The 25,744-nt window shown below is 45.1% G+C and overlaps 1 protein-coding gene across 2 annotated transcripts; it reads left to right on the forward strand.

Moving 5' to 3' along the window:
* Positions 1–37: 37 nt before the first annotated feature.
* KLHDC10 (kelch domain containing 10) lies at positions 38–24,247 on the forward strand. 2 transcript variants are annotated; one of them, XM_055808417.1, is made up of 10 exons: positions 94–218; positions 14,053–14,222; positions 14,472–14,693; positions 15,232–15,386; positions 16,584–16,732; positions 17,305–17,389; positions 18,303–18,369; positions 18,979–19,026; positions 21,174–21,313; positions 22,587–24,247. In XM_055808417.1, the coding sequence occupies exons 2-10, from the start codon at positions 14,189–14,191 to the stop codon at positions 22,794–22,796; spliced, it is 1,110 nt and encodes a 369-aa protein (XP_055664392.1). In that variant the 5' UTR covers positions 94–218; positions 14,053–14,188; the 3' UTR covers positions 22,797–24,247. The 2 variants fall into 2 exon arrangements, with proteins under 2 accessions (XP_055664391.1, XP_055664392.1); XM_055808416.1 differs by lacking the exon at positions 14,053–14,222 and having other exon boundaries at positions 38–218.
* The last annotated feature ends 1,497 nt before the right edge of the window (positions 24,248–25,744 follow it).

Consider the following 25,744-nt stretch of genomic DNA (forward strand, 5'->3'; position numbering starts at 1 on the left):
CAGAAGCTCGCCGCCGATTGGTCGGCGGCGGGGGACGGGAGAGAGGGGGGCCTCTGCTGGCCGCCGCCTGGGCTCGCCCTGAGGAGGAGCAGACGAGGCCATGTCGGCGGCGGACGGTGCCCGGGAGGGCGTCAGGGAGGGCTCGGGCAGCGCGGCGGCTGGCGGCGGAGGCCTCCTCAACCGCTTTGTGCAGCTGCCGGGCAGGCCGCGCTCGGCGGGTGAGTGGCAGCCGGTTCTAGGGGCGAGGGTGACCCCGTCCCCAAGGCCCCAGCTTGTCGGGGACCGGGGCATCCCCGTCCATAGGGCTCTGAGGGGGCGGGTACCCTTCAGTTGTGGGGGTTATCCCCGTCCCCGCAGCTCGGGGACATGTTGGAGGGAAGCTGGGGTACTTCGTGGACCCGGGATAGGGGTCACCCCGTCCCCAAGGCCCGAGGGTGGTGTGGGGAGGGCCGGGCTATTCCTGTCCCAACAGCCCTGGGATATGGGGGCCCACAGTCATGGATAGGGGCGGTTATCACTTTAAAAACTGTCTTAGGGTGTTGAAGGAGACAGTCTCGGGGGTGGAGGGGGTGTGACACAACCTCCTACGACCCTGAGGGGTGGCAGTTCAACCCTCCCCATCCTGATGGTCTCAATGCATTGAGGAATGCTTGGATGCCCTACATGGGCAGTTCATCCCAATCACCATGGACACAGGTCGGGGGGGCAGGATATTCCACAGCCTCTATTGGGGGTCAGACCCATCTCAGTCACCCTGGGATTGTGGATGGACCTGGGCTAACCCATGGTGACACCCCCCACCCCCCCAATCCCAACATATCAGGTTTTTGGATTGTGGGACCCCACAGTCCTGGCAGGGGGTGATCCTGGAATGGGGGTCCAGGCCACCAGAGGGCCCTTGGATGAGATTTCAGCCCAGTTCTGTACCCTGAGAAAGGTGGTTCTTCCAGTCCTGGGCCCTGGGAAAGATGGTTCTTCCTTATTTCCACCTCCTTTCTAGAAGTGTTGGTATGCTGGGGGGGTTACCCCATCCCAACAGCCCCAGGATATTAGGTGGAGGAGACTGAAGTTACGCCACAATTGCAGGACTGGGGAGATCACCCCCATCCCAGCTGTTCTGCGATACTGGGAGGGATGGGAGACACACCATGGTTCTGTGATGAGGAGGTATTCCCAGTTGGTTTGGGGTATCCCCTTCTCCTTATCTCCGCAGCACCCCCTGCTCTCAAGGGCCACAGGGTGTGCACAGGAGGTGGGTACCCCAGGCCCTGGGCATCGTTTTCTGCCCGAGCTGCCCTTGGCCCTGCCACTTACATCCCTAGGTGGGGGATGTGAAGCCCCTCCTGGTCCCAGGGGTAGGAGCCTGTATACCACATGTCTGGAGCACCACCAGCAGCTGTGAACAGGCCTTAGCAGCTGTGAACAGGCCTTCAGGCCAGGATCCATGTTTCCTTTCCTGTGAAACCTGTCACAATCTGGATTTGCAGCAGGGATGCCTTCGAGAATCATGCAGGACCACTGTGAATTCACTAAGTGGCTCCACACCCTTATTTTTGGGTAAATTCTCAAACGTGTTTCCTTCCTCCTGTGATAAGGGCCTTTTTTGGTAACACAAGATCTGATTATCTTCATGTTCCTGAATTTTAATTGTTGGCTTGAGCAAACTGGTAGTACACCTTCCTGATGCAGTTGTAACAATTCCACTTTTGGCTACAGATTATGTCCCGACATGGAATTCTGCCCTCCACCACCTGTACAGGGGCTGATGGTACAGCCCCGGGCCAAACTACCCTTGAACAATTCAGCCTTAGCACTTAAGTCCAACCTTAAATCTGAAGCTGACTGTCAATCTTGCTGAAAAAGTACTTGATGGAAAAATGCCATTGCGGTCGATTACTGGAGTTTTCTCCCTGATTGACACCTGTTAAAATGCTATTTATAGATCTCCAGCAGCAGCCCTTACATAACGGTTGAGATAAAGAACAATATTTTTCCCCCCTCCTTCCGTTTCCTCCAAGCAGGTTTGTTTTCTTACCTCCCAATTCTCTTTTTACCTCCTTTACCTCTCAATTCTCAGTTTTCAAGAGGCATTCCTTCATTTTCCCCCTGCCATTCCGTGCCCTAGACTCCCTCCATAAAATATGCTATCTCCTTTTAATCCCATTTTTATAAGTAATTACTGTTGTGAAGGCCTACAAAGAGCTCATAGCATGCTTTGGCATTGGATGCATTTGCTGCATACCTCTCTGCAGAGCTCCATTGCTCCTGCTAAGCCATGCGTCATTTGAAGTAAATCTGGGCTATTTCTTGGTTAAACATGAGAGCATACGCGTTGATGTAGGTGCTGCTTTTGTCACATTCTCCTTTTCCACCTACTCGTAGGAAAGATTTTAAGCTTTTGTCACCTTTTTCACTCTGGAGAATTTAATTTGCACAAGGAAATGATTACAAAAGGTAAGCAGGCAGTTAGTAAGACCTCGTGCCAGGGTTGTGCTGCTCTATTTGCTTTCTCAAGGGGAGTATTTCTGTCAAGGGTTTCTCAATAGAGGCATTTCTTAAGCAGCATCTACAAAAGAGTCTCATTGCTGGCTTAACAGCTTAAAAAAAAAAAAGGCACTTTGTTTTTGCTGTCTCTTGATGGGTAAAGATTCTTTAAACATCTATAATTGTATGTTGGATAAGGGAAAGGAAGGAGCTATTTTTAAGTGTTTGTAGGCTTTAGAAAGAGCAAAAATGTCAAATACAGCTGGTACGTGGTTTGTTCTCCACATAGGAAATCTTCCTGTGCACACTTATTTTTTTTTCCAGTGTTTTCATCAGACTCTTGGGGTTAAGTGGATAGAAACAATCTGGAGACCTAAATATATCTTTGCCTCTCCCATGCTCAGCATTTATGGTCTTGTCTTGAGCTATAATTTTCCCAGTGTGCCAGTCACAGAGGGTTTTTTTGTACGGAGAGATTTGGAGTTTCTAATATATATTTTTAAAAAATACAACAGCAAACCCAAAAATCCTGAACTCCTTTGTGTCACATGGAGGAGCAAGCCAAAAGCTATTTGTCTGAAGAGCAGTGTACATGTGATACTTTAATTAATGTGATAACTTTACAGAGAGACCTGGATAGGCCAGAAGAGTGGGCAAGCAAGAGCAGTATGAAGTTCAACAAAACCAAAATACAAGTCCTGCACCTGGGATGACATTCCAAGACCTAGTACAGGCTGGGACCTGTGTGGTTTGGGGAGCAGTCTTGCTGAGAGGCACCTGGGGTTCCTGCTAGACAGCAAGCTGTGAGTCGGTGACAAAGGCATATCAGGTCCTGGGCTGCATTCACAGGGGCATTACTAGCAGAGGGATGGGATCATCTTGCTCTACTTGGCACTTGTCAGGCCGCCCCTGGGGTGTTGTGTCCAGCTCTGGTCCCCACAAGTCAAGAGAGACATAGACAGACTGGAAAAGGTCCGAAGGAGATGGTCAAAGGCCTGGAGAACCTGCCTTATGAGGAAAGGCTGAAGGAGTCAGATCTCCCTGGAGAAGAGGAGGGTTGGGTGGAAGTTTGCCATGTTTTTCCAGTACTTAAAAGACAGCTAGAAAGAGGAATGAGGGTCTGTCTTCACAAGGAGCTACACAGATAAGAAGGGGCAATGGTACAAATTGCAATGGGAGTTTTATCTCAATGTGAGAAAAACATTTTTTTACAGTAAGAACAATCATTCACTGGAACAACCTCCTCAGGGATGTGGTAGAGTCCCTATTGCTGGAGAGTTTCAAGATGCAAAGGCACTGAATAATCTGGTATCGGCTCCCTTTCCCATGAGAAGTTGGACCAGATGATCTTTCTAGGTCCCTTCCGACCTGGGCTGTTCTTTGGTTCTCATTTTCCAAAATGTCTTTATTTTCCTTCTACATTTTTTAAAAAAACAAACAACCCAAGGAACACTCAATTTTAGTGGTGTGAAGTCTGTAATATATACATTTCTGGGGCAAATGTTTCCTTTATTGCTCTGGTTTCTCAGTAAGGACAGTTCACTCATTAAGAACTCCTTATTTTATTCTCCACTTTGGGATGCTATCTCATCTATTACAATCCCATTCTTGTTCTGCTAATCACAGGAAATACTGACAACCAGTTGCACACTTGCAGAAATGTTTGAAATGCATGATTGCTACAAAGAGGTTTGAAAACAAAAGCCTCTGAGAAGCAGGGTGAAGAAAGACCCATTTGGACATTGATCCAAACCCAAAAGCTCTCCTGTCTGGATGTGGGAATGACCATTCTCTTAGAAACACTGCCTTACAGACTTCAGATATTTGAAAGGTTCTTGGCTGGTGGCCTGTGGATTGTATCTTGGTATCCTTGGCCACATTCTTTGGCCTCTCTTAGCTGCCCTCGGCTCCAGGCAGTCATCATTCAGGTGCTGGGGGCTAAGGCACAGCTGCTTTCTCTCTTGGGTATTTTTCAGGCATGGGCAGCCTGCCACTGAAGGGAGCTGTGGAATCTGAAGAGGCTAAATGCAGCTGGATGAACGAAGAGGTTTTAAACCTTGTTCTCGGCGACGCATTCACAGCCTGCTTATCCAAACATTTGTAAGGGACTCTGATTACATGAGTTACAAACTTATTTTGTCTGGCTGGTATGAAAAAGATGAAGCTTTGAAGACTGGAGTCAAAGTCAATATTGACTTTTCTTGTTCTCTCTCCTAAGAGCCAGCAGTGCTTTGGCTTTAGCCCTTGACCTAAATGTCCTTCAGAAGTCTTGCAGAAATCATAAATAGAAAGGGAGATATTGAAACCTGCTATTCTGGATATTGAAGAACTAGGTAGGAGGGAAAATAATACTGATACCATCTTTAGAAGGCATTAAGAAGCAGTAAAGAGGATGCGTACACACACCTCAGCTATTCACCGCTGGTATGTTACTTTGGGAACCAAAAGCCACGCTGTATTTGTTAGCTTTACATCCTGTAGTTATTTAGTTTGTATTTCCAGAAATAGTGCTTGAAATAGAAATTATATTGCTAGTAGTAACGCTGATAATGTTGCGGTATAATATATGCCATGTGGTATGGCCTTGCACTGGGATTAGTAGGATTGAAGATCACAGATTGATGGAAAGAGCCAGCATGTTTGGGGCAAGCCTTACAAGCGGAAGACCTTACACCCTGATAACAGGACAAAGTCGATGCGGTTGTGGCTCAGTGCCTGTGCTGTTCCTTTTCCTGTTAGCTCAACAGGAAGAACTTTAAGACCTCAAAATGAGGAAATGCAGACAATAGGCAGCAGACCTCCCTAACTTCATGGAAGCAGAAGGAAGCAAAACTCCAAGGCCAAAGCATCTCGCTGGAGGAGCCAGAGGGTATAAAAGACCTGTCCATAACTAATCTGTCCTTCTAAATGAAGAACAACCTAGGAATCGTAGTAAGGACTTGGCAGCTGTCATCCTTTCACCCTCTGTGCTGTACATAAGTGATCCTGGCCAGATCACTTGGATATACTTGGTTCTTGTGGGTATGAGGAGCCAGAACCAGCTCATTTAAATATTTTGTAAAATTAAATTACCCTCCCCTTGTGCAAGATCTCACACTTAGTTTTGGTGCACTGACTGCTTGCACCCTTTACTTTGCAACTGACCCTGCAGTGGATATTGCGATTAAAATAGGTTTAGAAAAAAGGGACCTTATAAAGGATGGTGCTGGGGTTGCTGTTGTGGGAAGTGTTTGAGGTTACACCTGGGTATCTGTTGGTTATGTTGCAGCAATGAATAAAACCATGCTTTATTCCAGGTGGTCTGGAGGAGAGGGCAAGAAAGGCTTGATTTAAAATACTTCAGCATAGTCTTCAAATCTGGATTTGAGCCACACATGAAGTGAAGAGGATTCGTGGCTGTACATGCAAATAGTTTTCACCAGTAAATATGAAAATAGCAAATAGTCAGGTAGATCTAGGAGGAAAGTCTTTCTAGATGCAAGTATTTAACCAGAGTGAAAATTCAGAGTATTAAACTCACCAATGCTTTCATTGCAGCGCAGGATTCTGGTTTTTAATTCTAGCAATCTAGTTGGCAGAGTTTCCCTGTTGTAGCCTGGCAGAATGTCATCCTTGCTTTTATTTCACTGCCAGCCCCAAATGTTTAAACTCAACATTTATCTATTTCAGATTACCTGATGTGCATGGCAACCTCTAATCCATCAAATTAAAGAGGGAAAATGATACCTCTTTGTTCAAGGAATGAACTGGGAGCTTGTACAGCGTTAGCTAGTGAGTGCTACAACGAAAGCTCAAATCTGGATGCTTTCTGACTACACTATGGGTCAGCTGCCTTCCCTTGCTCTGCCTCATTGTATAATACTGCTCAAGGAACTACAGGTAGAGCAGCATTTAATCTTTAATTTTTCAAAGCAGAAGTGCTTGGCAGAAGTGTGCAGCCACCTCAGTAGGTCTGCTCTTTATTCTGCCTGCTGTGTTGAGCCTGCGTTGGAGATGAAAACACAGCTGCCCCACTGTGTGCTGTGAACACTGATAGCTGTTTTGGTAAATTTGTGCAGTGTGGTTGAGGTGGTGCTTTAAATAGCTAGTGTAAGAAAGGGTGTGTAGTGTTGGTTGTAAACGTTTGGATGACCATTGTGAGCTTATGGTTGAAGTGGCGTCATCTTAAGAAATGGGTGGGGTTTGTTTTTGAAGCAAACTTCATTTAGCAATATGAATCTGTAAGCTTTTCTGTGCCATTGTTTCCCATTTTTCAAATATGTAAAGAACTTTGAGACTTGTGTTGCCAAAAAATATGCTGCACATGTAAAGTGTTTTTTCCAAATGCATCTTGGTTGGAAAAAAAACCCAAAATGTTTGATCGTCCTTGAGATTTAGAAACATTGGTAACTTTTATTGCATAAACTTCTTTTCTGAAGGTTAGAAGCTGAGCATTTATTCTGACCTTGAATCCCACCTGCATGTGGAAACCCCGAACCCAAGAACAGTCATCCTTTTTATCTCAGGTCATCTGCGTCAGATGATGATGATGTTGAGTGTGTACATCTTTTCAGAAGCTGATACCGCATGAATACCTTTCAGCAATTCCCCTGAGTGCCCAGGAAGGTTTGTTTTACTGGGGAAGAAACTGCCCTGAGCAACCACCTCCCTACTGCACTGAACTGAGCTTTTAGATGTCAGAACATCCCCTGGCTGCATCTGCTGCTTTTCCTTTGCTTTTTGGCTGCTTTAGTGTGAGATGGACAAAAGGGAAAGGAAAAAACAGAGGTTTGCTTCTTCTGTGGAGAAAGCCATGTGCTATAAGGAAAATACAGATTTTTGTGAGTTGGACGTCACCCCACGATTTGAGTGAAACCTTTCACATTGGCCTTTAATTATTGAGTTTGGCTTTGAGGATCATTCTCTGTGTATTCTGAATGGAACAGACAGTTCTCCCTAATTTCTGTTGCCTTTATCTTACTTGCCTTTCTTTTTGTGAACTACAATGTCTTTAAACAACCAAATGAGCAAGCCATAAAACGGTTGCATGAAACAAGCAAGCAATACATGGAAAACCAAATTATAAATGCTTTGCTGCTTTGTGATATTTCTGTAATTTGGTAACTTGGAATGGGGCAAGCAGTGTGTCAAAACATAATTGCACTCCAATTTCAGACAGGTCTTTAGTGATCTTTTAAGGCTAAGAGAATAAACAGGCAAAACTTTAAAATCAACACCTGCAGCTTCTAAGCTGCTGATCTGACTGTGCAAAAGGATATTTTTTGCACCTTTACCAAGCAACAGCATGTGGCAGAATTGAGGAATGAGGCATCCTGAAGCTGGAAAGTCATTACAGTCACACTAACCCACAAGCAAGGGCTATGTGTTTGCAAGAGGAGTATGTTTATTTAGTTCTGCTCCTGCCATTTCTGCTGGCTACAGCCAAATCTCTTTCTGGTAGCTGTGGTGGCAAAAGAATTTGGCCTGTTTCTATTTGCCTTTTAAGTTGCCTTTTAAGTGTGAAGTTAGCAGTTTCACTTCCCTCATCATCTTTGCTCCCAAAGAATCTAGGAATCATTTTTTTTCTGCTGCAGGTGGCTTTGGCTAATACTCAGCCTCATACCTGGCCCTGGCTTTATCCAGAGGTCATTCTTCTTTTCCTTTCTGCTTACAGATTTCTGAGCAGATGGTGGGAGCCCTTGGCCTCTTCCTTCTGAGGCTGGTTGAGAAAGGGAGGCAGGGGTTGTGGATTTGCCACCTCGGGAGAACAGCATTGCATTGGTTTGCTGGGAACTGATAACAAGGCGTGGTGATGATTAGGGAAAATGTTCTTAAGAAGGGAAAAATTAAATTCTGCATAACCTGATGGCATAAGCAGACCTTACCCTCTGCCAAGAGCTTCTCATTGATTAATTGATTTATTTGGGTTTTCTGTGACAGCATGTTCATGATAAGAAACAAGGATGGTTTCAGACAGGGTCTCATAACAACTTCATATTCAACTCTTCCATTGCTTATTTTTAAGAAATTATTTCAGCTAATTAGACCTTTTTCCCCCTCTTGTTTAAAAAAAAAAAAAAAAAAAAGGCCAGCTGGCTAGTTTACTAATTCAAATAGCAGGTACTCCCCTCTTCTTTAACCTAGCCAGTGAGATGATGCCAGCTTTTTTTTTCCTACGGTCATGAAAGGGGGGATAATCAAATGAAAATAAAATGCCTTTGTTCTTTGAAACTTGTCTTTGAGCTGCTCTGTCTGAAGCACGTCTCACCTTATGGTTGTGCTATGTGTGATTCACTGCAGCTACTTGGTACTTAGACGTTTAATTTTCTTCTTCTATAATTTTATTATTGAGCTATTGAAAAGCAGTAGAGAAGTCCAGTAGACTTGAGCATAGCTGTTGACACATGCTGTGGTTCTGGGCATGCTGGTAGCATTTAATCTGTTCTATAACTTCAAATAATCTCCTAATGCTAAGGGATTTTTGTATTGTTTTGTTTTTGTTTTTTTTTTCTCCAGGCCTTCCATAGATTTCCGTAGCTGTCAAGGCCCCAGAGCTGGAATTTAATAATCTTTTAAGCTTGTGTTAGTCAGAATAGGAACAGTATTTGTGGACCAGCAGGTGCAGTTCAGTTTTGTCCTCCCCTTAAGAGGGACGTTTTTAATGCGGTTCTTGCTGGACACTATTCAGGACCATTTCGCTTCTCCAAAATAATGTGTTTCTGTAGATTTTCTTAAAGAACATCTCTGTTTTCTCCTCCTTCTTGCCCCAGACTTGCTCTGTATTCACAGTTTTTGGAGAGGTAGGAAACAAATGTCTCATGCATTGGTTGCTGTGCTGTGTTACATCAGGAAACTCGGGAACAGATAGTCATGCCACCTTTTTGCTTACTCTCATGTTCTAATAATACCTTTTGCAGGAGAGGTATTCAATTAGGAATCCACTTTAACAAAGTCAATCTGGGCCATTTGAGCGTTCCCTCTGAGGTCAATGAATCATTTGAAAAGAGTGAATTTAACAGGGTGCTAACAGGTCAGTGCATAGCCAGCAAGCAAGTTTCCATCAGATGGCTTAGTCCTAAATTAGGACTTTCCTTAATTATGTCCCTGTTGTGATGGTTCAGCTTCATTCTGTTTGTGGAGATTCTTATTCTCTGAAAGTTTTATTGTTTCCATTCTGCCCTGGACCAAGGAAAAGAAATCTCCTTATGAATGCACCTTCCCCATCTTCCTTTCTGCTTCGCTTTGGAGTCTTAAACTGGGAAAGCAAGTGCTTTCCAAATTATATCCATCCACTTTAAAGCCATTTTCTATAACTAGCTTTATGCCCTCTTTCTCACAAATCTGTCTTGACTTGGTACGTTGTCCTGCTACTTTCCACATCATCATCAAGGATTCATAGCAGGGCCCGGTGAATTGCAGCTTTTCACGGTGATGGTGCCTTGCTGGGCTTAGCTTAGTGTTGGGTGCTTCCTTAATCTGTGGCAGGTTCAGCTCTTGATGAGATGGGCTTTACTAACTAGAGGAGGAAGATACCAAACTCTTGGGTTTTTCTGTCTTCCTGCACCATCTAAAGTTTGCACTTGTGTAATAGGCTCGTCGTGCACTACTAATGCTGAAGCAAAAACAGATCCAAAACTTGCATGAAGAATTTCAGTAGGAGATGTGAATCATCTGATAAAACATAATTAAATGGAAATGCAGTTCTTTATTGGAGATGCAAGTCATAGAGCTTGTCTGCTGAAGAAACTAATCTTCGTTAACTCTTAAATAGATTCAGCTTTTACAGGTCTCTTTAAAAAGGTGTAGCTTCTAAGGTGGATTAAGGTCACTTCAATTCTGAATAGAAGAGTTTGGTGACAATTTAACTCCGTTTAAGATTGTTTGGTTCATTGATATGTTTGTGAATGGGCTTGCATAGGTGACTCAGAAGATGTATTGAATATTTTTTTTCCCTGTTTATGGGTAGATATGTCAATTTCTATGGGCCATTGCAAGAGGGAGTATCTAGTCCACTGAGGTGAAGGGGTCAGTGAAGAGCAAAGCTTAAAAACAGCAGGCTGGAAATGTGAAGCCTTCGGAGAGCAGTCAGTTCCTACATGAGGAGCATGGTGTTGAGCAAACACAGCTGGGGTCTGCTTGAATAGAGCAGAAAATCTGTTATTTTCGAGCAGAGCAAAATGAAATTGCTTATGTTTGTAGCTACAGGGATTGACCCTGAGCTTTTGGAAACGTTGCTCTGGTTGGCATTTTCACCCCTCCTTTCTCTGGGGGTCACCGCTGTGTGGCAGGCACAGCAGGAAGACGCATTTCAGCCACTCTCATCTGCGATTTGGTGCTCAACTTAATGCTGAAGACAGTGGATTTCCCTTGAGTAGCTGAATGCTTGACCAGAGACAGGTATCATTTCTCCTGCTAGCTCTGCCATGAGAATCCTAGCTTCTGAAAAAAGACAGTTACTGAGTGTTTAAATTTGTTCCTGTAGTGCGCAGCACCCTTTGAGTTGTTGGCGAGAGTCGTGTGAATGGGCAGGGAACTAGCAGCAAATGTGGTTTGCAGCAGGAATGGCTTCCTGGGAAGCATGGTCTTTTCAGGCCATCCCAGCTGGGTGCTTGCAGGTATCTGCGCCACACCAGCTCTGGCTTCTATGCCCTTTCCGTGTCTTGAAAATATCTTGGAAAAAAAATTATCTTTTAAAGGTAGGAGATGGATTTCTAGGTAAATGGGAATAGGTGAAACCAGCTGGGCTGCGTATGGATTTAATGTACCTATCTTGCTATCTCAGGGACCTGCAAGCATCAAAAATTGATCCCTTATTATGGAAACTTAACTGTTCTGGGGCTTTATGGCAAAGTCAGGTGTCTTCCCTTTTTGAATTTTGAGAGGTGAATGACAGAGGCGGCCTCCTTGGTTTTGTTTTTAAATTTATTTTCTTTGAATTATGCCTCTTACTCTTTAGTCTGTTGGCTTTATATAAAACTCAGCCTTATTCTCCTCTCTTCCCTCTGGGAAATTCTCATGGCAAGTGTTGTGAGTAGAGGGAAGTAGGATCTATAGTTAATGTAATACTTGAAATCCTAATTCCCTAACACCTTTTAAATTTAATGGATGATTGAATTAAATCCTCACTCCCTTGCAAAATGTGTGTATCAGTGCTCCCAGTCTTTGCTGGAATTAAGCTCCAATTTCACTTCTTTCAGGTCTTTTTGGAGACCTTCAGGGCAAACACAGAAGAGTACTGTGTCCAACTCTGGGGCCCCCAACATAAGAAAGACACGGACCTGCTGGAGGAGGTCCAGAGGAGGCCGCAAGCATTGATCAGGGGGCTGGAGCACCTCTCCTAGGCAGACAGGCTGAGAGAGCTGGGGCTGTGCAGCCTGGGGAAGAGAAGGCTCTGGGGAGACCTTAGGGCAGCTCCCAGTACCTAAAGGAGCCGACAGGAAAGCTGGGGAGGGACTTTTTAGTAGGGCCTGTAGTGATAGGACAAGGGAGAATGGCTTTAAACTAAATAAAAGGAGGATTTAGATTCGATATTAGGAAAAAATTCTTTACTGTGAGTGTGGTGAGGCACTGGCACAGGCTGCCCAGAGAAGCTGTGGCTGCCCCATCCCTGGAAGTGTTCCAGGCCAGGCTGGATGGGGCTTGGAGCAACCTGGTCTAGTGGAAGGTGTCCCTGCCCCTGGCAGGGGGTTGGAGCTAGATGGTCTTTAAGGTCCCTTCCAACTCAAACCATTCTGTGATTCTATGATTAAGAAACAAGCAGGATGAGCTCCCTTTGGCTGGGCACAGACATGTGAGCCCTTTGCTGAGATATCCTCTATAGGCTGCAGGGAGGCATGGGCATTTCTCAGGCAGTTTTGTTTACAGATATTCAAGATCGATGAATTGCCCTCTCGAAGCATCTGCAATTACAACAGTCTGAACAATTACCTGGATTGTAAATACCTTTATTGTCAATGTGTTCACTTAAAAATGAATCCATCTCTTTGGATAGCTTCAGAGTTTAAAATAAAAAAGCCGAAAGGGACAGATGTTTCTCTTTCCCTTTGTGAATCACCTCTAAAGCATGTAGTATTTGTTTAACAGTTTAGTCCAGCACTGAGGCCAGTAGCTTCCTTGCTGCTGCAATTAGTACATGTAATATCCACTTCTTCTGTGTGCTAATGTCCGTACCATGCCAGGTGCCCGATGGCACCGTGAAGCCTCAGTAGCCAGGCCAAAGACTACAGATTTTTTCTGTTAATTCCTTAACTTTCTTCCCCTCTCTTTCAGCCAGTGCTTATTAGTTTTCTATGTGTGGATTGCTGCGAGACACGATTATTACTGGAAACAACCCAAATCTGTCAAAACTTCGCCACAAGGAGTTTGTCTGAACCCTGTAGAGCAGCTTAATTTTGGACAAGAGTTGGAGCTTAAAGCAGCAGTAAACAGAGAACATGATTAAGCAAAGCTGCTTGTGCCGAGTTAAAATTCATTATTCAGTCTGGACAAATTACTTATTTCACCTTTCCTGTAGGAAAGATGCTTGATGCCTCATTTGTTGTTGCTCCATGTATCTGATTCACTGCTGATAATTGTAACAGGCTCTAAGAAGAAAACATTACACGTCCTAATTAGATGCTTCACTGGGTCCTGTTCCATCCTAAAAGTCTGTAAAAGAGCTGTGAGAGCAGGTGGGTGGGGAAGATCTCTTGTTTGGGTGAGGGGTCTTCGAGAATCTTCTTTGGTTTTTTTTTGATTGTTCTGTACTGTCAACTGGCCCAAAAGGGGCCTGTCTGGAGGTGCAACAAGCAGAGGATGTGCTTGAGGGAGTGATGATTAGGTGCTGAAATTGTATATTTTAGGGGAGTATTATGTATCCCCCTTCTCAAGATGAAGCTTAGAATTACTCTCACTAAAACACTGTTGTATTGCATAGAAAAATGATTTCTGCAACCTTCTTGGTTTAGTCAGCTGGTGATGTTCTTACACGTATCTCACAGCCAGCTTCTCTGTTCAGGGACCTGATCGTTTTCTGTTCCTTTCATTTTTCTTATTTGTTATGTGGTTCTGTGTCTTGTTGAAGAGAAACGTCCATTTCTGGCACTGTGCTTGGCTCTTGCTGCGCATCGAATTTGAGCAAGCCTGGAATTACTTTTTGATCACTTCTCAGCTAAGACTTCAGTTGCCATAGTCCAACAAGAATATTGCTGTTTAGGTTTACCCGGACTGAATCAGTCTTTCTGTCTATTCCAGTTGAGGTCTGAGCTTTAATTGTCCTACCCGCTTTTATTTCCGTTGGCTTTTAGGGAGGAGGGTGGGTAGGCAGAGGGCTTCCTTTTGGGAGTAACTTTTGCCAGTTATCAAGCTCAGCCTGCAGGATCTCAGATGGGTCCCCTGCTGCGCTCTTTTCCAGTGCAAATGCCTTATCTATGACCAGATTTTACTGGCTGTGTCAGACCTGCATTGCTTAATGTTTAGGAAGCCCAGGGTTGTCCAAGGTGAAAGAGCCTTCTTGCCATGCAAGGTGCCAGGAGTGAAAAAGAAGAAAAGGATAGAAGCTTTGTAGAGGAGGGAGAACAAATCATTACTTTTCTTTTTTGTTCCCATCAGGCAGCTTTAAATATAAACATTTTGGAACTGTTTCCGAAGTGAAATCCACCATACAGAAAGAGTGACAGAAGGGGGGGGTCATAAAGATATCCTAGAAATAGCTTTTCTGGAAGGTTTGTCATGTGGAAGGATTGTCATGCGTCAGCCTGCAGGCAGCAGTCCTCGGGCAGGTGAGATCCAGGGGCTAGAGTGGACATGAATGAGATGGTGGCACACAGAGGTTCTCCCCACTGCTGCTCTGTGAAATGGATCTGTCATTACAGAGCCATTTCCTCCTAGCTGCAGACATGCTTCCCTATGGCTAAACAGCAGCCACTCTTGTTGGAGAACCACTGCAGCAGCTCCTGACCCTCAGACACAAGCTCAGCTCCTCTGTTGACATTTCACTGAAGCAGTTTTACCTTCTCATTTTGCTGTAGGCCATAGATCTCCACCAGCAAGAAGCGGCCATCGTTGTGTGGCAGATAATGCCAACTTGTATGTGTTTGGAGGCTACAATCCTGACTATGATGAATCCGGTGGGCCAGAGAATGAAGACTACCCGCTCTTCAGGGAACTCTGGCGTTACAACTTTGCTACAGACACGTGGCATCAAATGGGCACTGAAGGCTACATGCCCAGGGAGCTAGCTTCCATGTCACGTACGTATGGAAATTCAATTCCTGTGTGCCTAGTCCTGAAGCTATTTTAATTGGTGTCCCTGGTGGAATGCAAAACTGGACAAGAACAAATCTGGATCCTCTTTCCAACTCTTTTGCAAGTAGGCCTTGAATTTGGGTTGGTTTCGTGATTTTTTTTCTTTCCGCTTTTGCTCAGGTTGAGGCAGAGGGAAAGAAAAAATTTCAAATGCAAGAGGTAGTCTTTAGGTATTTAGCTTGATAGTTGCAGGTCACCTGCACTTTCAGCAGCCAGGTGCTCCGTGCAATGAGACATCTTAAAGCATCCAAAAATAGATCTCTTTGTTCACTAGCCATTTTTAAAAGTAGGCCTTTGGTTACCATGGTTTTTAGCTTGCATTCATTCTCTTTTAGAGCATTTCAAAGCCATAAATGCATAGTGTGAATTGTAGGGTATTTGAACAGTATTGAACACTCTCTGCCTACTGTCTCCAGAGCAGAGAGTCATTCTGTTTTACTGCGTCTCACAGCAACAAGTACCTGCTCTGTCTCTCTCTCCTAGTTGTATTGCATGGCAACAACCTGCTTGTGTTTGGGGGCACCGGGATCCCCTTTGGGGAGAGCAATGGCAATGATGTCCATGTCTGCAACGTCAAGTACAAAAGATGGGCTCTGCTCAGCTGCCGAGGAAAGAAACCCAATCGAATCTATGGCCAGGTATGAAGGACAACCCTTGTTGAGGCACTTTGAGTGTACCTGCATACGAAGTGCTGTGTGTCACAGAAAAGAGGCCAGAGCATGGAGTTGTCTTCTCTGCTAGTAACTGGAATTGTTCTCTGTGTGCCTAAGTGTATGGGAAGTCAGGTATCATTCATAAAGAAGTAGGGTGGTCTTGGTTCTTCGAGATTTCAAAGGAAAGGAGTAGTTTTCTTGTAGTTAGAAAAGCCAAAATTTGTTAACTAAATGCCAGATGCAGTTGAATGAAAAAGTACATCTGATTTAAGGAGTGGTTGTAGTTTCTAGAGTTTCTCTGAAGCCTCCTCAAAGCCTTTAAAACCCCAGACTATAAATGAGAACAGTGGTTAATAGGTCTTACTTGTATTAGAATAACAACTTTTAAGACTTTACATAATATTGTCAGTGACCGTGGTGTACAGAAAAATAGATTCACTCTCACGGGAGGACTGCCGCTTTTTTCTGTGCTTTCCAGTAATGCTGCCAGTGTACTTGTGGTGCAGACATTTATAACCCAACTAATTTCTTGTTTAGATGTGCCCCAGACACTTGAGGGAAGGAAAGTAGTCTTCCCCTTGCCCAATTCAGCTTGAGCTGGCCTTTGGCAAACAGGCAGTTGGGAGCAAAAGGAACTTACATCTCTGCTTCCACCTTGGACTGCATCAGGGAATGGTGCCTGCATGACCTTCACAGCTTCAGTAGGCTGATAGTCTGTGTGCTTTTGAATTGTACAGGCTGTCTCTGTTGTTTAGTCTGACTTATCAATTGTGTTATGCTTAATGCCGCTGGCTATCTGATGGCTGGTTTATAAGATTCTGCATAACAGTATCTATATAAGGTCAGCATGGAAGAGATTCAGGGTTAATTGTGCTTTGGTTTTAGCTCTGGGAGCTCCTGTTGCCCAGATCTGTCTTGTCTGATGCCTGAAAATCAGCAGCTCCACTTCTAGGTCATCAAGTTGCGACTGTGGAGTTACTTACCATTCCTACAGACCTCCCACCCCCATCTTTTGTGTGTTGTCCTTGTTTGTCCTTCATGTTTGTCCTGAACATGTCATTTTGTAAGTTGTACGTAGAGCTTTGCAAGCAGTGTCTTGCTTTGGGAGGGTGGAAATTCTCTCTTTTTCAGACACTGATGTCATGCATCCTTTCCAACTGGTTTCTCTTTGTTACCTTCCAGGCCATGGCCATCATCAATGGTTGTCTCTACGTGTTTGGAGGAACAACTGGTTACATTTACAGTACTGACCTACATAAGCTAGACCTCAACACTAGAGAATGGATCCAGCTGAAACCAAACAACATGTCCTGTGACATGCCAGAGGAGAGGTGAGAAGCTGGACGGTCTCAGAGAGCAGTAACACTGGGGAGTTACCACTTTTACTGTGAGTGAGAAGCTGAGAGAGTGCAGACAGGGCACTTTTAGAGCAATGGTTTTGGCTGTGAGCCTTGCACAACCAGTGCTCCAGCAGTGTGGCGTGCAGGGGAGTGTAGGTGTGGGGTGTGAAGCCTTTGCCAGGACACTAATCTGGCCTGTGCGATGCCAGAACAGAGCTGAGGACCCTGGGGCAGCTCGTGAGTGCTGAGGGGGGGAAGAGGCTCCAGATGATCCCTGTCCCTTGTCCTGTTCTGTAATGAGGCATGGAGGAAGGAGGGCTGGGAGATGAATCAGCGATAATCTTAGTGAGAGCAGGGGCTGGAATACTGATGGGTGCTGTTCAAATTGCTCATGAACACTTCCACGTCTGAATGCTCCCAATGTGAGGGACTGATACAGCATAGCCAGGCTTGGGATGTCTGCTTAAACCACTCAAACTTGGCAGCGTTTTCCAGAAGGCTTTTGTTGCTGTGCACTTGCGCTAATTGTTTGTGCTGCTAAATGTCCTTCTTCGCACCTTCAGGTACAGACATGAAATCGCGCATGATGGTCAACGGATTTATATCTTAGGAGGTGGAACTTCCTGGACAGCTTATTCCTTAGATAAGGTAAGGCAATCAGAAACCTTGAATGCTTGCATTGATAGGAGATTTTCTGCAGTGAAATATAACTGACCTGATCTCTTAATCTGCCTTTGCCTGGAGAGCTTGGTAAAAAAATAGATAACTAGGAGTAGATTGTTCTTCTAGTTCAGTAAAACCTGATGTTGCCACAAACATGTCCTTGTTGACTTACAGATGATGAATCTGTGGTACGCAGTGACCATACCAATCTGCTTCATTTATGTAGACCTGTTATAAAAGGTTCTCATTTAAAACCACTCAGGATATCTTTCTAAATGTTGTGTTTGTCCCAAAACAGGAAAGCGCAAAAAGAATTCCTTGACATTAAATTCAGATATCGATATGGTACCTCTTTTCTTGTCTTCCCTCTTAATCATATGCTTTAATTTCCTTTCTTGTGGTAAATGTTTCTGTCCAATACAATTTGGGGAGGGAAGAGTGAATTCATCTTGAATGCCAAAACGGTAAGCGAGGAGAATTTAAATAGTGCTCTGCTTCTGAAAAAGTTGAAACTGCAGCAGTTAACATGACTTCTTACCTCTCCATTCTCTGCATTTCTTTTCTCCTTACATGCAGTATGAAATAGGTATTTCTAAAGACCTTTGAGAACTGGAGGGTGTGGGGTTTAATTGGTCCAGTTTTTTTAAAAGCAATATTCTTTTTCTTCAGCTGTGGGGCTCAAATAGCAAAGTCTGAGATGAAAGCTTGAGTAAGCTGGTATGCTTTGAAGGTGATTTTATACCTGCTTAGTCGCTGGCTGCGATTAGCTATTTTTGTTTTTACACTTAATGAAAAAGAGGGGTTATTTATAGTGGTTCCCTGGGTCAGAGCCTGTAACTGCATCATGGTACTGCTGGGAGAGCCAGGAGGAGCTAATGACTCCTCTTTCTCCCTTCAGATCCATGCATACAACCTTGAAACCAACACCTGGGAGGAAATTGCCACAAAACCTCATGAAAAAGTTGGTGAGTCTGGAATTTCCTGTTTCTTCCCCTGTAAACCAGAGAGTGGCCAGTGTGCTTAAAGATGCAGTTTTCTGGTAGGCTGGAAGTCTTCTTCATAACCTTGTACAGTACGTGGCTTAATGCTGGATTTGAGGTCCTGCTTGTTTAGAGCTTTAGCAGTGAGGACTAACCCATCTGAAGCATATAGCAGCTTGGCTTCCCTCCCTCTCTGGGTGGGAAAGATGGTAGTGGCTGGCTCTCCTCCCTGAAGATACACATCATCTCTGCTCCCTCTGAGGGACCACATGCTGGCCTGGTTAGCAGCAGGGGTTTCCCTGAAACCTCGTAGGCCCTCGGCTGCTGCTTTTCACCAAGCCAGAGTTGAGAGCTGGAGTCTGTGGAGAATGACATTCCACACATTTCTTCCTTCCCTGGAGACCAAGGTGGAGTCAAGCCTGAAGCAGATGGTTGTTAAATTAGAAATGTTATACCTGTGATTGTAGGAAAGCAGAAGCCCCTTATAAATGAAACAAGTGACTCCTATCCATGATTGTATGTTGAGATATAATCACCACTTGCCCAAGCACTTTAAAGCAACTATAGTTGATACGTTATTTTTATTCTCCTCAGGCTTCCCAGCAGCCAGAAGATGCCATAGTTGTGTTCAGATAAAAAATGGTAAGATCTGCTGCTTGAAAATTGATGTATCTTATACAACCTAGCAATGACAAGCCCATCCTTATAGCCTTAGAGATGGTGGCCTCCAATACATGTTTGAGAGGACTGCAGGGCACATGTGTCTTTTCTGGAAGAGGATTTCTTTCTTATTGACAGGCCTTAAGCTGCCCAGTTGGCATCACTCTTCGTATGCAAGGTCTTGCTGCTGTAGGCAAATTTATTTCTGCAGTGCACAGTGCGGTCACTCTCTGGAATTCTGCAGTATTTTATGCAACACCTAAATCATGTGTGGCCACTTCAGTGCAAAATTCCACGTATTTTAGCCACAAGTGTCTGTGGTACTTCGCAACTTACTGGTTGCAAGCTCATGAACATGTAGGAATGATGCTCCTGCTCCAGCTCAATGACTAACCTGTTAGCTTTACAGTCTGCTGTGAAAGGCAAAGTGGGGCCAAGCCCTGGAAGTCAAGTTCTTCAGAAACAAGATTGTTCAGGGATTTCTTTGACAGCGGGTCCTTTTCATGGTGTTGTAAATCTGAAATGCTCATATGGAGTGGATTATGAGCTGAGTTATCATCCAAGTCTTTCCATTCTCTAGTAAAGTGAGGGCCATTTTATATGTTAGGAGCTGCATGGAGCTTTGTAGAGCCTTTTGTTCTTCACTTTGATCCTCCGAGTGGTCTTGCTGTAAATCACTTGCATGACACTGTTTGAGGCACAGCTTAGAGAGGGCTCTGCTTGTGCAGTCAGTGTTCAGTTACCCACAATTTTGAATGGTGGAGTGTTCCTGCAACTAGATTTGGGCCTCTCCCGTAGCCTTGTTGTCCTCCAAGAATGCCTTCCCCCAAACTTGATAAAACCCAAATTGCTCATAGTGGCATGAAGAAGCAGTTGCAATATTGATCCTTGTTTTCAAAACTCTTCAGATCGATTACTAAATGCTGTATGTTAAAGGGTGGAGTGATGCACCAGATTATATTTCTTAGGAGTGCTAACTGTGCCAATAAGTTAGGCAGGAGCTGGGAGATGCTTCCAGTCACCTTCATCAGCAGTATTTTGCTGCAGTGCAAGCCTCTGAGTTGAAAACTTGGGCAAAGCCAGGAGCAAGACCTGCCTCTGGCAGGCAGCAAGACTAGGAGCCAGGGCTGTGGCTGCACCCTGTGGGTTTAAAACTGCTAGAATCTGATCAAACCCAAGTGCCTGTGAACTCAGGTTAGCTGGGGTGTAATACAGCTACTAAAAGTGGGATTGCACTGCTGCTTGTCAATGTCATTTAGCTCTGAATCTGCCATGGTGGGGTTGGGATCACCAGCAGGCTAGGAAGTGGATGTGAGCCAGCAATGGGCATTCACAGCCCAGAAACCCAACCATATCCTGGGCTGCATAACAAGAAGCATGGTCAAGGGAGGTGATTCAGCCCCTCTGTTCTGCTCTGGTAAGACCCTGCCTGCAGCACTGCCTCTGCTCTGGGGTTGTCAGCATAGGAGAGATGTGGATCTGTTGGAGCGGGTCCAGAGGACGCCAAAAAAATGATCAGAGGGCTGGAGCACCTCTCCTAGGAAGACAGGCTGAGAGAGTTGGGGTTGTTCAGCCTGGAGAAGAGAGTCTCCAGGGAGACCTTATTGTAGCCTTTCAGTATATAAAGGGGGCAAATAAGAAAGATGGAGAGAGACATTTTACCAGGGTCTGTAGTGGCAGGAGAAGGGGCGACATTTTTTAACTGAAAGAGGGTAGATTTGGGGTTAGATATTAGGAAGAAGTTCTTTACTGTGAGGGTGGTGAGACACTGGCACAGTTGCACAGAGAAGCTGTGGCTGCTCCATCCCTGGAAGTGTTCAAGGCCAGGTTGGACGGGGCTGGGAGCAAGTGAAAGATGTCCCTGACCGTGCAGCGGGGTTGGACTAGATGACCTTTAAAGGCCCCTTCCAACCCAAACCATTCTGTGATTCTGTAAGTGGTCTCTGTGATTATGAACAGTGCACTGGGACTGATTTAGGAGGTACCGAGAGCTTGTGTCAAGGTAAAATAATTATTGACCCTAAAACTGTTTTGGAAGGGTGATCACTGACTTCAGTCACCATGTGTTCTGCAGTTGCTGGATAACGAATGGCTGGGCATGTAAGCACTGTGGGTTTCCTCTCTTACAGATGTGTTCGTTTGTGGAGGCTATAATGGAGAAGTGATTCTGGGAGATGTTTGGAAGCTGAACCTGCAAACTTTCCAGTGGGTCAAGCTCCCAGCTGCCATGCCGGAACCAGTGTATTTTCACTGTGCTGCTGTCACACCAGTAAGTGACTCATTTCTTTCCTCTGTACCTGAAGTTCAAACCATTCATTCAAGCACTCTGACGTTTGTGTGGGCTTCAAATAGAGCTGAACTGATGTTACCAAGGAGGTGACCTCCACTGAATGCAGCATCTTTCTGGAGTCTGAGGGCTGGGTTGAGGTCACTGCATTGACTCCTTTTACTCCTGCTGCTTTTTAAGGAGCAGGAACACACAGGATATTCTGCTTTCTAAAAGCAGCGATGCGGAATTTTACCTTTTAAACTGTATCAGTTCCAAGGAGTAATTCCATGTGTGAAGAGCAGTTCGCAAAAGGAAAAAAAGCACAAATACTTCCCCAAGTAAAGTAGTTTTAGCCTACTGAGAACAGCCTGAGTTGAAAGATTAGCAGGTGAGTAGCCCTCTTTGGAGACCTTTGCCAATGGGAAGGTTGGTATTGCTATAGCTTTTTGCCGTGACTAGAGTCTTAGGGGCCTGTGATTGATAAGCAGTAGGAAGCAAGAAATGCATTTAGCTGTGACTTCACTGTCCTTCAGCTGATCATTGCCTTAGGGCAGCATGTGAGGTCAGAGGTCGGGCTCTTTGGTTATAAGAGCAGTGTTATCTAGTTCAGAGACTGTTATAAATGCGACTCTTTCTGGGAAACTCTAGGCCTGATAAAGGTGTTTCCCTGACAGCTCGGTGACTGCAGATGGGTGCCTGGACAGCAGGAATGCCCTTGCTTTTCCTGTGTATTGAAAAAATACCACTTGCAAAAATAGGTCAGCAGCTGATCTTTTCCCATCTCTCTGTGTTCATGTCGTTCCTGGAGCAGGGTTATGCTGAGCCAGCAGAGGTAATGCAATATGTCTTTGTACAGTGTGGTTTTAGTTTTAAAAAAATACATTCTTTTTAGCTGAAACATAAGTATGGTTCTATAATAATTCGTTAACACTTTGCCCCACTCCTAAAATTGATTTCTTGGGATAGAATTCACCTAAAACACAGAGTAAAGCACTCTAAGCTAGCGGATACGTGCTTTAAGATGAGAGACATGCCCTTCAGCGGTGATTCCTCCCCTTGGGAAGAGCCTGGGGTGACTAGCTCAGGCAGCGATACTTCTGTTACCAGCACATAAAGGTGTGTGAGATGTATCTCACTCTGTGATTAACCAGCTGGGAATCTGGAGAGTTAAATTCTGGTTTTCCCAGCTGCGTTGCTCCTCAGCACCTTCGGGTGGGTGTGCCAGTTCAGTCTGTGCCCCATGTAACTCCCCTCTCCCCCTTTTCCCATCTAGGCTGGCTGCATGTACGTTCATGGAGGGGTGGTCAACATCCATGAAAACAAACGGACTGGCTCTCTGTTTAAAATGTGGCTGGTGGTACCCAGCCTGCTGGAACTGTCATGGGAGAAGCTCCTGGAATATTTCCCTCAGCTAGCAGCTCTCTCCAGATCTCAGCTTTTGCACCTTGGACTGACGCAGGGACTTGTTGAGCGACTAAAATGAGAACATCTCATGCTTCTGTCCAAGACACACTATGTTCAAGAAGCCCCCTTGCACCCCCTATTTATGGATACCATGGATGGTCTTGCTAAGAACATGGAGGAACCTGCTCAACGCCTTACTCAGCAAATACATTGATGCCTTTCTAGAAATTTTTACTTTAAGTTGTTGAAAATCCACTTTTTATTTATGGATCTCTAAATTACACCATTAATTAAAAATACTCTCTGGGACTAATCCATAACATCCAGCCATCAAACCATCATCAGCACATGCTTGCAACTTAACTGGGGAGGGTGGGGAGCTTGGCGAATGTCCAAGCCCATGCTTACACATGGTGCATTCAACTTACTATTTTCACAAGATGTATATAACAGAGGACATTCAGTGCAGAACAACAGCTGACCTGTTCTTTTGCTTTGGATAACACTCATCACCCCCTAATGCCCAGCTGAGCTCTCCGTCTATAGAAGAGAACTCCTTCTGCTTGAAGGCTTTGCATGTGTTTCATGGGCATGTTTCCATCTCTTTGAGCTTGAGAAGATGGCTGGAATGTCACATGGGGCAGCGAGCAAAGCTTTGCCTGTGCAGTTTTTCTGGTGCAGTGTGCAGTTATTTGAAACACCCCGTGTCTGTGTTCCTCACCTTTTCATATTGAAAGGTTTGCTTGGAAGACTGGTTAAAAGTTGCCATTTAATGGACTACTGTGTAGTTTACTCGGGGTGGTGAGGGGAGGGAAAAGGTTTTGCTGAATCTTTCTTAACCCCTTCAGCTCACATTGCACTCTGAACAAGCTAACAGCAAAAACTCACCCCACAGATTTTAGAGCTGTCTTTTAACCTGCAGCGTGTCCTATCCATTGCTTGGGTATGAGCCACCCATGCCAGCTCAAGTGCTGGTTATCAGCTTCTGGCTCTTAACATGTACCTGTAAGATTTTTGTTTTCCTTCCTCCACACATCAGCCTTTTTCTAGTTAGCTTCGCATTCCTCTGGGGGTGGGGGATGTTATTGCTGTGTGCAAGTGGCTGTCTGGGTCCTTGGAAGCTCATGGATCACTCATCCCAGGAAACGCAGCATCAAAAGGCGGTGAAACATCTCCCTCTTGCTGGGAGCAGTGGTCATCTCTGTACAGGCAGCAGAGGAAGGGATATCTGTCTTGTCTTGCTGTGCTCCACCTACTGTGAAGTTTGCTCTGGAGACTACGTGTAAGTGGCCATTGAACTCTGAGCAGCTCTGGTTGGCTGGCATCAGGTTTGTGCAAAATCCTTTTTGTTTTAAGACCCATTTTTAAAGTGCTTTTTTTTAAAAAAAAAAATAAAAAAAATCAGCTTTTCCTAGTACCTTCTTCCATCATCAGAGGCAAAGGTTAGACTTTGGCATTTTAGTTTCTTTTTAGGAGATTGCATTTATGTTTAAATAAACCACAGTGTTGTTTTCACATTGCCAATCTGAACAGCTCTGACTGACTGAGTCACTACTACCCCTCTTAGGGAGCACCTACCTGTGATGTTCAATTGAAGTGTTACTATTTGCCCAGTGTTAAGCTCCCCCTGCTCTTGAGGATAGATTTCCCCCAGCTTCTGTAGCCTCACTTGCCACTCCTGCACCAAGACCCAGAAAAATAAAGGTTGGGCATCATAGCTGAAGCATTCTCTGGTACTTTGAACCACAGAAATTGGTGGCAACTGCTTGTATCTCTTGTATCTGTCCCCTTCATTGCACCTTTGCAGGACTTGCAGCTCACAGGGCAAAACTTGGAGACCTCAGCTGCGCTGTGTAGCTTTTGCAATCCCCAACTGTAATCTGGCTTCTAGCAAAAAGCCTGTGGAACAGAAAGCCTTTGCTCCTGGAGAGCATTATCATCCTATTTCAGCCCCTTCCAAGCCTGCATGACTGCTGCATCATCCCACTGCTCTGGCTCAGGAGCCCAACCCAGACGTTGCTGGCAGCTGCAGGCAGAGAAAGGTTACTTGCTGTCCTGCCCCTGGCTTGTGCTGTCTTCTTCTGCGGGACCATGTTGGGCCAATGGACCTTTTCTCCAGCTCCCTCTTCTGCCCTTAGCTCAGTGGTTCTCACCTCTACAGAGGCTGAGTATCTGCTCTTATTCTTTGCCTTCTGGCCTGCAGTTCTAGGACCTTTGTACTGGACCAGCCTGGTCATACATGTGCTAGTTCTTCCCTTACCTACTTCAGAAAGCATCTTCCATCATCACCAAGGCAATATTAGAACCATCCTATTAAAACCATTCAAGCCTAGGTCTCAGATCAAGCAGATTCCTTAAGCCCTTATGTCTTCCTTGCCCTGGCAGCTTTATAGGATCAGCCAGGAGCTTTCCACTGATGTAAACACAGGGAAAAAGGTGGTAGGTGTTGCTCTGGGGCACATCTGACCTCAGGCTGGGTTCATACTGACAGCTGTCAGCAACGCTGTCACATAGTTTTAAATCTTGATGTGGAACACATTCCACCACCCAGGCAGGACGATGCAGCCCTTGACATCCCTGTGACACAAAGTCACTGCTAGGTCACCCAAACACAAGTGCCCAAGCCTCGTCTGTTGACTGGACCACTGAAGTCACAAGCCCAGAGCCTGCCCGTGCCCTCCACCAGTGGCTTGCAGCTGGTTTCACCCCTCCAACCCAGGCACACTTCATCCCCAGCACATGGGGCCTCGGGCAGCACAGCCAAGAGCATTACAGAATAAAAGGGCCAAAGACTTGCTTTTGCTGGTGAGAGCAGATATGAGTGTTGTCCACTGATGGGATTCCAGGGGCTTCTCCCCTTCCAGTAACCTGGGGTGGCTGCTGCATGACAGGCACCAGATCTTGGAGACCACTCTTCCTAAAAATAAATAAATAAAGACTTGTTTTACGCACTGCAAAGCTCACAGCTCTCTTTTGAGGGTTTGCTTGAGTTGTTGCTAGTCTACTGCATGTTGAGATTTTGAGTAA

Source organism: Falco peregrinus, chromosome 6 (genome assembly GCF_023634155.1).
Source record: "Falco peregrinus isolate bFalPer1 chromosome 6, bFalPer1.pri, whole genome shotgun sequence".
NCBI classification, from domain to species: Eukaryota; Metazoa; Chordata; class Aves; order Falconiformes; family Falconidae; genus Falco; species Falco peregrinus.